This window comes from Protopterus annectens, chromosome 4.part1, assembly GCF_019279795.1.
Source record: "Protopterus annectens isolate FY-2018-M chromosome 4.part1, PAN1.0, whole genome shotgun sequence".
Taxonomy (NCBI): domain Eukaryota; kingdom Metazoa; phylum Chordata; order Ceratodontiformes; family Protopteridae; genus Protopterus; species Protopterus annectens.
In genome coordinates, this window is record NC_056734.1 from 665,498,682 (window position 1) to 665,516,248 (window position 17,567).

The window sequence follows — 17,567 nt, forward strand, 5'->3', positions numbered from 1 at the left end:
CACATATACATTGACGCAGCAAGATTCACGGAAACAGTTTTGCTTATCTACATTTTTTTTCACGTAATCAAATAAATTGATTACCTGTTCTCAGTTTATCTGTTTGCTCAAAACATTTATTAAGTAAGAAGTGTGTATTGAAGACAGACATCTGAAGGGGTTGTTTACAAAACAGGAACGCTCATAAACGACCGCAACTCTTAACTGCTTGTCGAGAATAAAGGGCAAATCAATTAGTAATAACAAAAGCAGAAGCTCGGCGGGGGGTGACTTTTTCTTTACATGCTGTTACTTTGAACACCTTGAAACACAGCAGCAGTTTTTGAATGACTATTTTTTTTAAGGAAAAAACACATCGTTTGTGACTACTGTTGCTATCTGTTCGCAGAAAAATGAATAAATATATTCTGAGAAAAAAAATAGGCAAGGAAAATATGAACAAGAAGACAAGCTACCAGTAAACTGCTGAGGTTAACTTACAGCAAACGGAAATGAGATGCACACTATTTTAAAAGAGCTAAAATTACTGGGCTGAGATCAATGTGTCTCTTATTTCTATTGTCCATTGACTTGATTTGGGGGTCCTGCTTCAGTTCTCTTTGTGGGTGATAACGGAGCTTAATCTCTTTAGGGGTGCGAATGTGAGAGTGTGCATATCTCCAGCTGCTGGGACTAAGGACAAAAAATGCAAAGGTAGTCCATTAAAGTTACATTATGTGGCTCAGCACGTGGTTGTAGCTGGAATGCAGCTTCCCGCGGGTGTGTGTGTGTGTGTGTGTGTGTGAAAGAGAGCGTGCTTGCCATTCGATTTGTTGTCTGACTCCATGGGGAACCTGAAACTGTTGCATTCCTTACATTCTTTCTTCATTTGAACAATCGCCTCTCTCTCTTTCTCTCTCTCTCCCTTTGCCTGTACGCAGCAGCAGGGACAGCCAGTGAGGGTGCTGTGAGCTATTTACCGGCTGGAGGAGGGCTGGAACAGCTCAGAACACAGCAGTGAAGTGTACAGTGTGCAAGGGCACAAGCAGCAGTTAGCATTTGGGAGAGGGACTAGTAGGAGAGCCCAGCGCACGCAGCCAAAGCTCTGGGAACCGGCACTGGGACTCCAACCAGTGTGGATTGCTTTTTATAACTAAGTGGAACATTAGAAGTAAAGAGACGCGGGAGTGCGATCTATACCAACTCAGCATCCTAGCTTACTGGATATGAAGTGGTAAGACATGCGTTTAACTTAGTTTCTTATTTATTTGCATTTACTGGCAGATGAATGGATGAGCTATGTTTATGTGTAAAATGTATATGTAAACACATACACACACACTATATATATATATATATATATATATATATATATATATATACCCATACATACATATCAGCGTGTGTGTATTTTTATACACACAAAACGTGCGCACAAAGATACTTTCACAGATATATATATATATATATATATATATATATATATATACACACACACACACACACACACACACACACACACACACACATTGGTGAGAAGTAAACCTTTTGCTAAGCACAAGACACTGAGCGCAATCGATACCCTGCTACAGTTACTGTTTGCTGGTAACTGGCTACTCTAAAATATTTATGAATTTGTGCGTCTCGTTGTCTAAGAAATGCGAACTGTCATTTTCTCTTGTGGCAGGAATGTTTTTTTTTCCCGGTTGGTAAACTTGTCAACATGACATTATAGAGGGCATTTGGGCATTGTTTAATACTCTTAAGGAGTGATTGCAAAAAACATGTAGAGATACCACATAATTAAAACACGGCTTTCTTGAACGTACTGTATTTTCTTTGCAGTGCAGTACACATTTTAATGGTTTATAAGCGGAACGCATTTCGCTGTTAATGATTTTTATATGTTTGCGCAGAGTTGTGGATAAGGGATGATACCACGCATTCTCTTGTAATGACTTCACTTTTATGGTATGGTTAATGTAGCCTAGGAAGTGGCTTCTAGCAGAGCTGGTGCACCGAATGGGGATTTCTTAAGCACACATCCCATATAATTTATTATTTCTGTTAGGGAATCATTCCGGAGACTCAGGCTGGCACCTTCTTGGGGGCATTAGCTGCATTCCCTGGCACCAGTTACCCAGGACTTGTGCTCTCTTACGGGCTGCATGGTATGCTGGAGCCAGAAGGGAGGTGCAAGCTTGGCGCGCCTCCTCCACTTAGGAATGCAATTTGCGTAAGTTTGCGAGCTGTTGCCGAGCCCTAGGTTGTCTGCAAAGGGCCAGAAGAATGTTAATTGCACAGCAAACCCCGGGAGCGTGATGTCAGGGCAGAAGAATTTGGAAAAACAAAGAGTGTGCTGATATAGAAACTTCTCAACAGTCTGGTTGTATTCTCCACAACACAATTTTCTATATTTCTACCCTAAAATAGAATGCCGGGCCCATTCATATGCTTGTAAAAAGAAAGTAACTCAACCAGCCCCCAAACTGTAGATTTTTGAAGGAAGTATGTGACCCATCAGTTGCCCTTGAGAGGCAGTGATGACCTCAAAGATTGAAATGAGCTTGTCATGGTCTTGATGAGTGAACATGGGAGCTGCGTTCTTGTAACGTTCAATATAGGTAATTCTTGAGGGGGAGGCATACAGCAGCTGTTTTGGTACATGTTCAGGACAGCAGAAATGAAAAGGGGTCAAGAATTTTATTTTACCAACACAGAACTTGAGTATGAATCCTTTTAGCATTTTCTAGTTTGTATAGGTAGAAGTGGAGTGCCTCCCTCAAGCTTCTTGGTATCATTGGAAGAGTGGATGTTGATGGAGCAGTAGTTAAACTACAGGTTGAATGATGACCTTACTGGTGGCTATTAAGTAGTAGGTGAAACTGAGTGGTTTCCAGTACCATCAGTAACGGGTATTACAGAGCAATTTAATGCATACCTACTACATTTTTCTAGACTGTAGTCTTGTTTTATAGTCATTTGTGTTATCTAATTAAAAGTATTGATTTATTAAATACTGTAAGTGCAGTCGAATATCAGAATACTTAGGTTTGTTATCCAAAGCAGTACTGAAGAAACGTTATATCAATTAGACTCACTTATGTTGTAGATGTATATGAAAGTGGAAGCTGAGAACAACCGATTTTTGGGTTATGACTTGTCATAATTGTATGGAAGTGCAGAACGCATGTTTTGTTAACCTTGCTGGTTACATTAGGCCATGAGCTTTTCATGTCACTAATAGTATTACATGCCTCCTACAAAATGGGTTATTTTAGAGTTACAGAACTTGGTATAATAGTTCTGAGATGCATTTCTCCAATATGTATTAACTTAAGTGTTGAGGGACTATTGAAAGTTCTATATATAAAGAGGAATTCCTTCTAGATGGTACATGTTACCTATCTATCTATGTATCTATCTGTCTATCTATCTAACTGTCTATCTATATACACACAACTGGGGTTACTCTATTAGCCAGTAACTGAGAAAACTTCAAAGAGGTATTCTGAGGAGTAAAATGAAAGACACAAACTGTTTTTTTTTTTTCGATAATACAGGGTGTCAGAATTTCAACTAAATGACACATGAACCAAGCATAATCATAATTGTTTATATGATCAGAATTTGATGCCAAGTTTGAAGCTAGATAAGGAGCTTTGAACTTTTTTCTTTATACTATTGAAAAACCTTATGTCTTGTCTCTTAGCTGACCCTATTAGGAGGGATTCTGATACCATGTGTACTATGAAGTAAACTAATAGCTTTAAGGCAAAGTCCTGTGCTTTCTGCCACTGGGGGGAGTTAATCACAATGGTTACTGCATTCTACATGCATACTACCATGTTCAGCACTTATCAGATTTGTTTCAGACATTTTCAGTATATGGACAACAGTCACCTTTGGAAAATTGTGTCACTTCACAGGTGACATTCAGTGATATAATATTGGTATGTCTGACTGTAGCTTGTATGTGATACATTACCCATTATCTGTGTGGTTATGACATTTACACTATGTTTGCCAATTTTACATTTCAGCAATTGTGTAGCAAGAAAAATTTGCATGTATGCCAAAGTACATATCATGTCTTTAAACCTGAGACTGTGTGCATATGCATTATTTTTACTGACTGAACTGTGTGCTTCACGCATAAACGAATCAATTGTCAGTTCTTTGTTTCACAATGCATAGTAATCTGTTAGTGCACGAAAGAAAACAATAACACATAGTTGCCTGTGCCTTGCACTTGTGTAGTTTGGTGCTCCTGGTAATCTTTGGTTTGGTATGTGATCACATCTGCATGCAACAGAGCCCATATGTACTTTTTTTAATATTTACTTATTATGAAGGGGCTCTTTTCTCTGCTTGGAATGTGACTTTTCTCCCTAAGGAAAAACTCACTGTGTGAATAATTGTTGGGAAGTGATTTCAAGAATGCTGTCCGTTGTTCTTGTTCTTGACCTTGCTAAATGGAGGTATTTCATTTCTTTGAGGGAGGGAAACTTGCAGTTTGCTTTCCAGATTCCAGTAATTCAGGAAGAAGTAACCACGGGCCTGTATACTGCTGGTACGCGGGGCTCAGGTGGTGCCTGCATTTTGCTTTGTGAAAAATAGTTAAAGTAAAAGCTATCATTCTAGCAGACTTGCAGTTTCTGGCACCAGTTTAAGAATGTGCTGTGCTTTAGTAATGGAGAGTAACCTGCAGAAATGCTACATTGTTTCTGCTTCAATGGCTGGACATTAGCTTGTGTTGCTGTAAGAAATGTTATCATCAATTACCTAGAAATACAGAGCTTAGTCATAACAGTTTCAGTGTGTGTGTGTGTCTGTGTGTACAAGTAACTATTGTACAGTTAGCACATGTAAATAGTATCTGATTTTCATTAATTATAAATCCTTTTGCTAGAACTGAAAATAATGGATTTATAAAAGTTTATCAAGTTTATTTAAATTAGCAGATCTAGTAGTCCATGAGCATATCAATTTGCTTGGAAATATTTATTGAAGTACTGCTTTGTGTAGCACAAATCTGCTTTCTTAGACAACAGGAATTTGAATACTGTCTATAAAAAGTTGTTAGCATTAAGTTAATGAATTGTTGCTTTTTAGGCCGTACACATTATTTGTATCTTCTCTAGTGCAAAAGCTCTCAAAGCGTAAGGTGTTTTGTTTTCAGGATAGCTCAGGTCCAAGAAAAGTGTGAATTACTTTGAGTCATGTAGTGTGAAAGTGATAATAGACATTTCATTTCATATTCCAATTTGTTAATTTGTAAGTCAGTGTCTGTGTCTGCATTTTGTCCTAAGTAGCTTGCTTTTGGGATAATACAGTTTTCAAGTAGGCGCTGCCCAATACGCTGTTAATCTTCTTACACACACAACAACAACACACGACAAATCAGTTTGTGCTGTTTTGTTTTCCTTACTTACATGTACTGGATTTCACTGTAATGTATATTCATACCATGTTGTTATTCCTTTCCACATGGCCTGAGACTTGAGATTAATTAGGTTAAATGCAGTTCTGAGTCACTGCTCATATGATCATGTGACAACTTTGAACTCCTGCACATAGTTGCAGGGCCTGCATAATTCAAGATCTTAGCTTTAAATGCATGCTCTACAAGGGGAGGTGGAATTTAGTGGGCTGTTTCCCAAAAGTAACTACATCTGGATATGCAGACTGGGGAATGGTCTCACCAAGACCCTCTGTATTGGTCGCACTCTAAGCAATGCAATCACAAAGTTTGATGAGACCAAGAAAATAGAGGACCGTTTCTGTTTTCTCTTGTATAATTTTAGTTGTATTAGAACTGATGTGTACACTAGGGTGATTGACCCTAGTTTTAAGAGAGTGTTTTTAATGTCCTTATTCTTAGAATGTTATGGTATTTTGCTATTGAAGTCTGCAGCTGTTAAACTGTATTATGTTTGTGTCCTGTGCAGTCCAAATGCTGTGTAACTGTATTGCAATAAAAATGATTTTAAGCTATAGTGAATGGGGTTTCCTTTCTTGCTTGAAAGGTATACAAATTTACATAGAATATTTGTGAAAAAAGACATGCAGCAGAAATGACTGCCTGATTGTCTGCTGACTTGTATAATCTGTGCCACAGATTGTGTTCTAAGCACACTTCAGAACTGTAGGATGTGCAGCAGAAACCCCTCAATGCTTTCAGACACAGATACTCTTAGCACTCATCTTTCCTTGTGTGAGGGGGTATCGGCCCTTTCTAATAATGCAAGTCATTTTGCACACTGGAACAACACAAAATAAGGCATCCTAAATTGTATTTAATTTACAAAAAAAAATTGGGGAAGTGAATCTGTAAGTTATTCATTTAAACAGAAGATAAAACAAGATAAGTTTTAAACAGGTATTGTTTAGCTTATGTGTTCACTTGTCTGTTTTTTATAAAGTGTAGTATTCCACTCAATAGTTTATACTTTTGCTGGGAATGCATATACTTTCCTGGTGGTTTATAGCTATTATCCATTAACTCTGTGTTTATCAGAGCCCTTATGATGATATTCATTTCCAGGACAATCCACTTTGTCAGCAGAAATTTTTATTTGTCAGACAAATGGTTAAGGGCAAAGATTTGTTCTGTTTGCCTGGTTTCATTGTTTGTAGAGAAGTAAAACATACCATGGCACTTAATAGGCAAGAGGATTTAAGTTAGTGGCCATGGATGGCATTACACCAATGATAAAACAAATATTAAAATGCAACCCCCCCCCCCCCGCTTCAGAATATGTTGCTTGTGACAAGCTTTCATAACTTTGTGTAGCTTTTGCAAAACTTCTAGTAGGAAGCAATAGGAAATCTTTCCTTATTCTCACCTTTGTGATTCAGGTTGCCTTAGTGTACCTTCGGATTTCTTTGTAATGCATTTTGGATTGTAATGCAATCATTTACCTATGTCCCTTCTTGAATTTTCTTGTTTTTGCATTTTTTCAGGTTGTGCTGAAGTTGTCAGCCATTTGCTTCTGTGATATCTGGATTGGTATTTTTGTTGACAGTTTACATCAAGATGAGAACAGCTGAAGAACAGTCTGGTACAGTCCTTCACAGGCTCATCCAGGAGCAGCTAAGATATGGTAACCTTACCGACAACCGTACCCTTCTGGCCATACAGCAGCAAGCACTAAGGGGTGGCACAGGAGGAGGTACTGGAAGCCCTCAGAATTCTGTGGACAATGTGGTACAAGAGGAAGGTCAGTTGTTCCAAGATTCTAAACGACAGGAACCCCAGGGCCAGGAGTATCAGGGAGATCATTACAATTATGAGGACATGTTATCTCAGTGTCGCCATCTACCACACAAAGGGGAGGAGCTACCCACATATGAGGAAGCAAAGATGCATTCTCAGTACTTTTCCTCACACAAGGTCCAACAACCAGTACAAGTGCCCACTAATGAGACTGATATAAAAAAGAATCCTCAGGTCTGTCAAGCAACAAACCACCTGGATGAGGGACTTCGAGAGCTAAAACATGGTCATGTTCGGTCACTAAGTGAGCGTATCCTTCAGATGACTTTGGAAAGGAATGGAGCCAAGTCACAGAACCCCATCAGTTCTTCACATAGCTTTCCTCAGCTTCAGAGGCACTGTTATCCAAACCGTGTGCCAAGTGACTGCCAAAGGCCTACATCTCAGGCTTCCAGTCCTAAGGGCCCTCCTCCTGAGTACCCAAATATTGTAAGATCACCTGGAGGCATGCTTAGTCATTCACAAGAACAGGGATACTACTGCAGTGGAGCCACTCCCCCATTCTGCTATCCTGCAAGCAGGTAGGTTTTCATCATATTCCATTACTCTCCATGGTCCTGATGTGCATTGAGTGCAAAGAATTTAGCAAGCACCTAATATTAAAGGTTTTTGGTAGGATCTGTTCATTTAACTAGACTTGTTGCATTAAGCTGTGCTTCCTACTGTTTGAATGAGTCTGGAAATACTTTTGAACAAAATGAAGCTTTTTCTTTGAGGCAGGACATTGCAGAGCTGGCATTCATATCACCTGATGTTGGACAGGCTGCCATTGTTCACTGGTACAAATGGGTACAATCTGGATCTTGATGGGCATTTTGACCCAAGATTTTGAGAGTAGCACATTTTAGGTCATATGGGATTCTCAAGAACTTTTAAATAAATAAAAGTTATAATATTTGTTTTGTAAGAGCTTTCGTGTTATGCAACAAATGTCTTTAGAATTTTATTAAATGTAGTGGGTTTCAGTTTTCAGAAATCTGATGTGGACACCTTTATGTTTGGGTATTGCATCATCTGAGTGTAACAGGCTTGGAATCCTTTATTTTACACTAAATGTCTTCGGTATGTTCTACATCTGAGTAATACTATAAATGGATATTTACAGTTTGATATTCGGTAGTATTGTTGCTGATAATGTGAAATAGTATGTTAAAGGGTCGCAGTTCATTTGGATTGGCATGCTCACTATGTTTAGCATCATTCATTTTTAGATCTTAATCTTTTTCCAGTTTAGGGGGTCTTCGCCATCCTTGGGATGTCACAGTGTCATTCTTAGTAAGTACACAAAGGTATTAATTACTGTGTACCCATTTTTCTTGCATACTGCCCTGTTTCATAATTGTAAGATTGAGGGCTGTGCTGATCATTGCACTGCTTTCTGTTACCTGGTGTTATTCAGCCATCTTAAAACGAAAGGAAAACCAAACATGTGCAACAGTATTATTGGTGATCAATGGTGAGCACAACTCGGTGATGGTGAGAATGTCCAGACAGTATTGTTCATAAATGTTATTTTCGCAGATATCCATCTTTCCTCAATGGTTTTACAGTAATGCATTATTCCAGATGCACCCTTTGTGCAATACGTGTTGTACCCTGATGTGTCATAGTTATGCACAGAGAGCTGTTCAGAAAATATATGAAAGTAGCTGTATGGAATTTGAATTCTGTCCTTGTTTGACCTCCTTGTTGTATGTACACTAAAGCATTTAAAGTAATGAATTGTTTTTAACTCAAAATAATTAATCTGACTGAACTTGGTGCCCAGAACACTGCAGGTGATGAATTCTCAGAAACTGATTATTTTTAGCACTTTTAAAACAGATGAAGAGTAAGTACTGCTGCAAGTTTATGGCCACATGAAAAGTATCCTGTGTATGCTTTGGGGGGGGTTTAGGGAGGTGTATGTTAACAACTCCTAGTAGGCATTTGTAGTTGAGCTCTGAAAGAGTTAAGGCTACACAGTTCATATCTGAAAAAAAAAATGTCTGTGGTATTTATTGCATGACTAGTTAAGGTGGAATGTTGGCCTGGAATGTTAGCCAGAGTGCGGTACAAAGGGCAGAGTAGATTATCTCTCCTTGGTCTGGACTAAAGCCACAAGCCTCGTATTCATGTAGTGTGAGTAATCTGAGATTCCTGCCTTCAGGCACACCAGTCCTTCACCAATTTATTTGTTACAATAGGTAACCAGAGTGGCCTTTTGCTTTAGTTTATGCATGGTTTTATACTTGGCTCATTGTACGCAGTTAAGCACTTAAAGAGTAATTGTGTACATGGCAAATTTAATGCTGAAACACGCCATTTCAAGGGTCAGTCATTAGGAGAAAGGATATCAAAAAAGATTGAAATTCAGGAGAACGTGTTTAGTGTCACCAGAAAAAAATCCACTAACTGCCCTTCTAACTGGACTAGTTCCTTTTGTTTGAGAACATCCACCCTTAAGTTATTTCCTGTTAGTACATTGTGGGTAGTGAAAAATAGGTTTAAGTTGCTTGACTATTAAAACAAATAGGAGTGGTGAAGGAAAAAATAATTATGCATAAGCACACACTCTCTCTCTCTCACACACACACACACACACACACACACACACACACACACACACACACACAAACACACAGGAACACACATGCATGTGTATGTATAAACACATATGCTCTTGCACACATACATTAACAAATACAGAAGTACTAAGAAGTACTTCCATGAAACGGTTTTTGGAGAGGAGTTTTATCAGATAAAGAGCAGTAATCAAGAAGAAATGGTGCGCTCTAGGAACTTCAGGAAAGGCAAAGTGCACAAGTAAGTAGGGTGAGGACAAATGTGTGACTCACAGCAGAGGGAGGTGCAGCAGAAGTATTACAAGTCAGCTGTGCAACCATTTAGGCTTCACCCTCCTCAGGGGTTTGACTAAATCCCTACCACAAGTAGTAGATGTTGTGGACAGACACATAGCAAAAGGGTTGGCTGACTTCACTGTGGTATCCCTAGGCAGTGTAGGAGAGAAAACGATGTTTGAGTGGTAAAATTGTAGATTAAGTAGTGGCAACATGTGTAAAATCAGAATTTACAATTTCTGGGATAGTAAGCAATAGTTTTCTCTATATGTCCTATGTAGAATGCAGACAAATGTCTGATTTAAAATCTGGCAAATTTGTTGCAGACAAAAAGGATACGGAGGGGTTCATGTAATGTAGGTCCAGCTCTTTTTTAACTGTGGATGTATTCCTGACAGTACTAAGTGATTGTACTATTGTGTTACCAAATCAATTAGCATTCTACACCTCTTGGAAGGAAGAGATAAGTTCAGACAGGAAGTCAAGCTTTTCCTGGAAAATACAGCACTCCATGGGAAGGTGTACAAGTTAATTCCAGCCTTTAATGTTCTGTTATTATAGTTTACACAGTCTTTCTGCATTCATCCAAAAAAAAATTGCCTGGAGTAGCTGAAGAACTGTATTGTTCTCCTTCACAAGAACATAACACTGCTCAGTAATGTCTGCGTATTAAGGAGAAAGTTAAAGCAAATTCTTGCATAACATCCTTGTTCCTGTTCCTACAAACTGCCTCTCACTAAAGGGTAATCTATGGGCAGCTGGCAGAAGCCAGTATGTAGTTAGGTTAACCAAGAAGTGGAGGTGCACAACGGGAGTTTCTACATGGTAGGGAGGATGTGGTCATAAACTGAAAGAAGAAGTATGTTTCAACACTTAGGGGGTTTAGGTGGTGCACACATGCTGCTGTCATGTACATGGTGTTGACTGCAGACCTCTGGGTAGTTCGAGGATCAATGCTGCTTTATGCCTAAATGGCTAGAGTAGTGAACATTCAAGGTAAACATGATTTAACAATGGTAAGCAAGTACATTTTCACATGATTTAACAATGGCCCTATAGTAAGCAAGTACATTTTCTCTACATATCCTTGGTGAAAGATTACAATCAGCTATCCAGTCATCCAGACTGGCTTTAAAGTAAGGAATTTCTCTGCTTTATAGATAAGGGCAGCTTATTCCAGAAATGGGGCCTGCACTGGGTTAGGTGCATATCATGCCATGTGGTGTTAATGCTATGGGTGGGATTTTTCTGATATGCCCTACCACCGCCTCTGCCCTCCAGTGTCTGCTGTGTTGAGACTGCATTTTCTTCCTCCATGATTAATGCGCTCATGCACTTACTCCAAGACCCTACAGTGATGCTGTGATACCCAGTAGTTTGGCATCTGGTGGTACTAGCTGAGGGCTCCACTAACACTTTATTTGAGATATGTCTCAACCTATCTCATCCACTTGCTCCCATCCTGCCTCGCTGTCTCCTTCTATTCCCAGGTCTGCTAATCAGGTTTGGGTTGCAGTGAGGTAATCAGGGCTTCAGGCATTTATGCCTCAAGGCCAACTTTAAAGGTATGTACCTTTGGCTGAATTATGATTGGCAGTTAAGAAAAGCAGAGTATGCAAAGTCCATTAATGCCTCTTCTGTTGTGACAGGTTTCCTGTACGCCCCGTATAGTAAAGCAACTAGTTGATCACAGCTGGCCCACTATTTAGTCCCAAAAAACACAGAAGTCCAATTTTCTTTTGCAGAGGAGCAGCATCCCTGCAGTGGCTAGTAGGTTCTTTTCACGGGACATCTGAAATGGTATTTATACTACTAGGAAAAACATGACCTTACACATACGTGTGTGTGTGTGTGTGTGTGTGTGTGTGTGTGTGTGTGTGTGTGTGTGTGTTGTGATGCATAATAAATAAAATGGAAAAAAGTAAACAAAAATGGCATTCAGAAGACTGCTTTATTTTTCCAGACATAAAATTAAACATTTTTCTTTCTTCCTTCTCTTTGTATGCCTCTGCTATACCCACATTCATATTCATGTTTTGTACAGTCCAGATATGGCATGTGACTGTTTGTGATAATATTCATCCAATAAGAAATTTTCAAACTGAATAATTTTTGTTTTTGTCTCTCTCTTTTTTTTTAGGATGGCAGAAGCATCTTTCCCTTACCAGCAACAGCAGTATGGTCATGTGACACCATTTATTAATCGACATGAGGGTTTCATGGCAGCCCAAAATGTTTCCACTGGAAGCCAGATGGACCATATGGAACGGCTCCTGAAGGAGAATGAAGTAATTCGGAAGGACTTGGAAAATTACATAGAAAAGGCTACCAGAATTGAAAAGGTAATCCTTACCAAGGTGTCCCATGTCTGAGAATTCTGAGAAAGGTATAATAGATTCTGACAGTGTCCACACATTTGCTGTGCTGTTGTGAACAAATTCACTGGACTTATATGGAAGTAAATTAATTCAAATAAGCTGCTCATAAAGCATGCTCAAATTTTAAGTATGAATGTATTTCTATGCCAATATTGTCATGAATTAGTGCTGTCTTTCAGTCCTTCTTAGAATATATTGGTACCACAAAAATGTGAAACAGCACAGACATCTCATACAGCACGTGTCTGGTCACAGCTTTTATCCTTGGTTTTATGCTTAGACAGGGAACGTTTTGTGTTAGAAAATAGACAGTCTCAGCTGCAAAAACCATGTCTCCCACAGCCTGCATGGAAGCTCAAACATTTCAGAAGCTGCATATCAGCAGATTCCTTCAAAATGCCTTTTCAGGCATGACTGCAGATCAAAATCACAGTGTAGAATAGCTGATTCAGAAGATACCTGTGCATGCTGTCTTCTTTCAAGGCATTTTTTTTTTCTTTTTATAAAAGACTGTTATAAAAAAAATAATACAGTACTGGAATGAAATGTTAGTGATTCTGCTTTTTCCATGACTGTTATCTCCATGATTTTGGTACTAAAGAGGCCTTTGTTCCACTGACCTCTGCTTATGAAGATAGCATTGATTCACATGTTCATAGGTTTTTATGTAAACAGCATGTTCAGTGTTGCAGATTATATGTAGTTTATCTAGTTGTTTATTGGTTGGAGGGAGCCTTTTCAGAATGAAGCTTTATTGACAGAGGTAGTGTTTTTCATGCACACTGCATTATAAAGTGATCTGCAAGCCCTAACCAGCTGTTAGGAGCCCTTCTATCAATATGGTCAGGATAAAAAATTGTGGACTGCAGGAGTAAGAAGTGTTCAGTACACTGAGGTTAAAATGGCTTGATCATGGAGTAATAATCTGGTTAAGCTAAGGCTATTTAAAAACCCGATACGGGCCTCAGATTCACAGTCCTGCACAAGGAATTGAAAGTAAAAACATCTTATAAATGACCCACATTATCCACCTGAAAAGCCAAACTGCTTTAAATCAAACCTCCACTCCACTTGTTTTCCAAACTGCATAGATAGCGTCAGGTTGATTGTGAAGTTAGCTCTGCAGTGACTAGTTACATATGTTATCAATGAAGAGGAGGAACGGTTGTGAAGGGGTTTCTGCAACATGGGACTGAAAAAAGTCAGTGGAGTTTAGACGGTATGCTAAACCTGAGTGGGGAGGCGTGACACACAGATACATACCTCAGGCCCAGAAATTGTATTTCTCTAGGAGTAACAGAATGAAAGCTAAGAGGCATACAGCTGTATCACAGACACACTGGTGTTTTATACAACAGCTGTTTGAGGCATACAGCAGCATGTGTCTAATGGCATTTTTGTTGTACAGTGGCTTGGTAGGGAAGATGTGTGCCTTATTGTTTAAGCTACTGTGTAAGACAAAGGAATACCTTTAGGGTGAGTAACTGGGGGGATTGTAGGCTTCAACACAGCTGTAGTGTTGGAAAATAGGGTAGCCCTATTCATTGTGAAACATTTGCTGTATAAACTTGAAAGAGACCTTTCACTGTATTCTGTATCGTGACACTCTGCTGCCAGAGACACTTGCATTAGGCTTATTTTTTGACTTCATGCTGGGCCATAAAATGCCTTTTATAGCCTTGAAATTGGATAACACAAGGTCTGTTTGACAATACCTCACCTAACAGGCATACCCATTGACCTGCACTTCACCCCACACTACCGGAGATCGAGTGCTGAATGCACACTTCCTCGGAATCCTCGTGGACTCATTTAACTGCTTTGTGGATACAACTGCTTTTATTATGTGAAACTTCATAGCACTTGGTCTGGGGTGACTTGGAGCTTGAAAGCTTCTATTCACAACTGCCTTAAAACATTGTCAGGAAATAAAAATAAATATGTTTGCTTGATAGCTGATGAGGACTATGTCCTGTGGAAACTCTCTGTTTTATAAGATGGGCTTGCTGAGGAGAGAAAGAAGATACGATTTTGGTTTTATTGTAGTGGGGAAAGCAATACAAATATGTTTACTTAATAGCTGTTCAGGAATGAGCTCTGTGAAAATGTGTTGTTGTTTCATAGTTTGTGCTTAAGGAGAGAGATGGAGTTTAGACATTTCCAGAGTCATGATGAAAGATCATTTTGGGTTAAAGTGTATTGCATCTATATTCTGTCTGTTATTTCTTAGTATGACGTGGCACCATATTTTTGTTACTTATAGTATTTTTTTGCTGATACCTCTAAACTCAGGCCTATATTTTGCCATTTTAGATGGAGGCTGAGATCCAAAGAATATCTGAAGCATATGAGAACCTCATGAAAGCTTCTACAAAGCGTGAATCACTTGAAAAAGCTATGAGGAATAAAATGGAAGGAGAAATGCGTCGGCTACAGGATTTCAACCGTGATCTGAAAGGTATGAGTTTGATTTGTTCTGGAGCTGTGCCAAGTTCACCCTTTATTTTGCTTTAGTTCTTGGCATACAAGTAAGATGTTTTCTATTATCACAGATAATAACAATGGTCTACAGTATTGTAGACCAGTACTGGGGCATTTTGGGTTACTGGTCAGTGACCACCACTGACAAAGGGTCGTTGTATGAATTGCAAGCTGAGCCTACTTATAGCCACATCTTGTTTCCCAAGAGCAGAAACATCATACTGTGTAGAATCCTTGTGTATTCTTACTATAAATACCATTACCTCTTGTAAATGCATGTGCATGACATGCACAACACAAACACACACACACACACACACACACACACACACACACACACACACACACACACACACACACACACACCAATGTCTTGTAGCATAGTTACAAGGCTACAGTGTGTAGTTTCCCTTAGTGCAGAAGAGTACTCGTTCAGTGCATATGTGTTTGGAAACATATCCTAGTTAGTCAACTCTTGCATTTCTGTAATGCATGCATGTGGGTAGTCTGCTGTTTATGGTGAGTGATGCCACTAGTCTGCCTGGTGTGGGACAGCATAATTTATATTTATGGCTTCATACTTCCTTAGAAACTGGAATTGTACATTACTAGTCATGATGCAGATTTAAATGGTTTTGCTTCATTTTGTTATACACAATATTTGCAGAAACCGTGTTAACTAAAAAAAAAATGTCAGGTTGCTGAAACAGATTCATTTTGATATAATTTATTCACTAATTTGCTGTTCTTTGGTGTTCCTTCTGCCCACTAGATCGTCTAGAAACCGCTACCAGACAACTAACAAGGAAAGAACTGGAAGCAGCAAGTGATTGCTCAGGCAGTGTGGGAAAATTAATGGCTCAAAGTAAGTATTAGTACTGTATGCTAATCCTGAAATTGTTTATGATAATCCAGGAATTGTGTATGCTAATGTTTTGTCATGTATGCTAATCCATGCATGCAGACTCTGAAAGTGCTGTTTTTTTTTATTTTTGTAATACTGGATGCACTGCTGGCCATGCAGAAATGAAAACTCAGCTATGGGTATGGCAACACTAGGGAGATGTACGGCTGGCATGGCAAACAGAAGCTTGATATAATCCCACGTGAACCAGGTGTGTCATGTCAGAAAACTGAAACAAACTGAAATGAATTTCAGAGACTGAAGGGAGGGGGTCAGCATTGTCAGTAGTAAAAAGAGTGGCCGCAGCTGGAAAGAAGGTCTTTGGCTTCAAAATTTTTCTGACTTTTTTAATGATGGCCAAGTAAATATGTAGGCAGATAGATGCAGTTTGGGGAACAGACATCCTTTACTTTTTTTATATATGTAGACAGATTGATGTCCCTTCCCCAAACTGCATCTTTTTTTCATATGTAGACAGAGAAGGTGCATCATTTTTTATATATGTAGACAGATAGATGCAGTTTGGGGAGGGGACATAATTTTCTTCAGGAAATCCTTGATTTATGTGTGATGTAATAGGTGGTGAAGTTTTACAACCACTAACGAATGCACAGACCAGTAGCTCGAGGGTGTTTAACACATACATATTTACAGTAATTACAGGAATGCCACCTTTTTCTGCTATTATCCTTTGGACTAATTAAAGGTAGCATGTTATTGCTTGATTAATTACCCGTATTTAGCTAATTTGTCATCATTAGTTTTCTTTGTTGTAATTGTGAGTCATCTTTCTGTGTTGTGAGTGGGGTGAGACCAGAGGACAATCATGAGCATCTGTGTCCTTTTAGACTAAGTATCAATGTAAAGTAGTTTGAAATTAAATTTACTTGAATTGTTGTAATTCCTGATTTCTTACATTAGCAGTATAAGCGATTAAATGAAGAGATTTGATACTGTATGGACCAGCGGGTGAGAGGAATGCTTAAAAAAATAGTGCAGTCAGGTGCTGCATAGTGGAATCCAGAATTAGCAATGGCCTAAATCAGTGTGGAACTTTCAGGAACAAAGTAAAGCCTCAGTGGGGCCTCCTAGTTGAAACAAAATCCTGCAGCTGCATAACATGCCACTTTAAATAACAAGGTAAAACACAAAAGCCTTGAATGTGGGCCACAGCAAAATATACAATGGAATAGTTCTTACACCCCCCCCCCCCCCGAGATTAAAGCTTTGGCAGCTGCACGACGCTGAATGCTCCCATCATCCAGCAGTGGTGGCAGAAATTCTTGGCATTCCACAAGGCTGTTCCATGTCATGTCTGCACTCCCTCTGTTTAGCTTTGACTTGCTCTCTCTTGCTGCCTGCCTTTTCACTCTTTTTGTAAGACAAACGAGATATCTAGTGAACTGGAGTTGTATTTTATAAATTCAGCAGACTGCAAGGTACAACATTTTCTTGGGTGCTAAAGAATATTTTTATTGCACACATGCAATCATTTGTAATATTTTCTGTTTGTATAAATACTGTATACCCAGTGGTTTTAGATTTAATACATCTCTCCAACAAACTAAGTACAGTTTGTACTCTAGGTACAAAAATGAGTCTTAGTGAGCCAGTTCTGTCGACCACACAGAACTCAAAACAAATGGACAAACTACTGCCTGTGCTGTTAACTTAATGCTGTAAGGGTATGGTCTTTAAAATTCCAT

The 17,567-nt window shown here is 39.0% G+C and overlaps 1 protein-coding gene across 1 annotated transcript in view; it reads left to right on the forward strand.

Moving 5' to 3' along the window:
• Positions 1-909: 909 nt before the first annotated feature.
• Positions 910-17,567, forward strand: part of AMOTL2 (angiomotin like 2) — a 35,312-nt gene continuing 18,654 nt past the window's right edge. Inside the window, exons 1-5 of the mRNA XM_044070453.1 lie at positions 910-1,213; positions 6,946-7,779; positions 12,239-12,440; positions 14,790-14,934; positions 15,730-15,822. Of these exons, the coding sequence (XP_043926388.1) occupies positions 7,019-7,779; positions 12,239-12,440; positions 14,790-14,934; positions 15,730-15,822 (1,201 nt within the window). The 5' untranslated portion in view covers positions 910-1,213; positions 6,946-7,018. The remainder of the gene's footprint in view (positions 1,214-6,945; positions 7,780-12,238; positions 12,441-14,789; positions 14,935-15,729; positions 15,823-17,567) is intronic.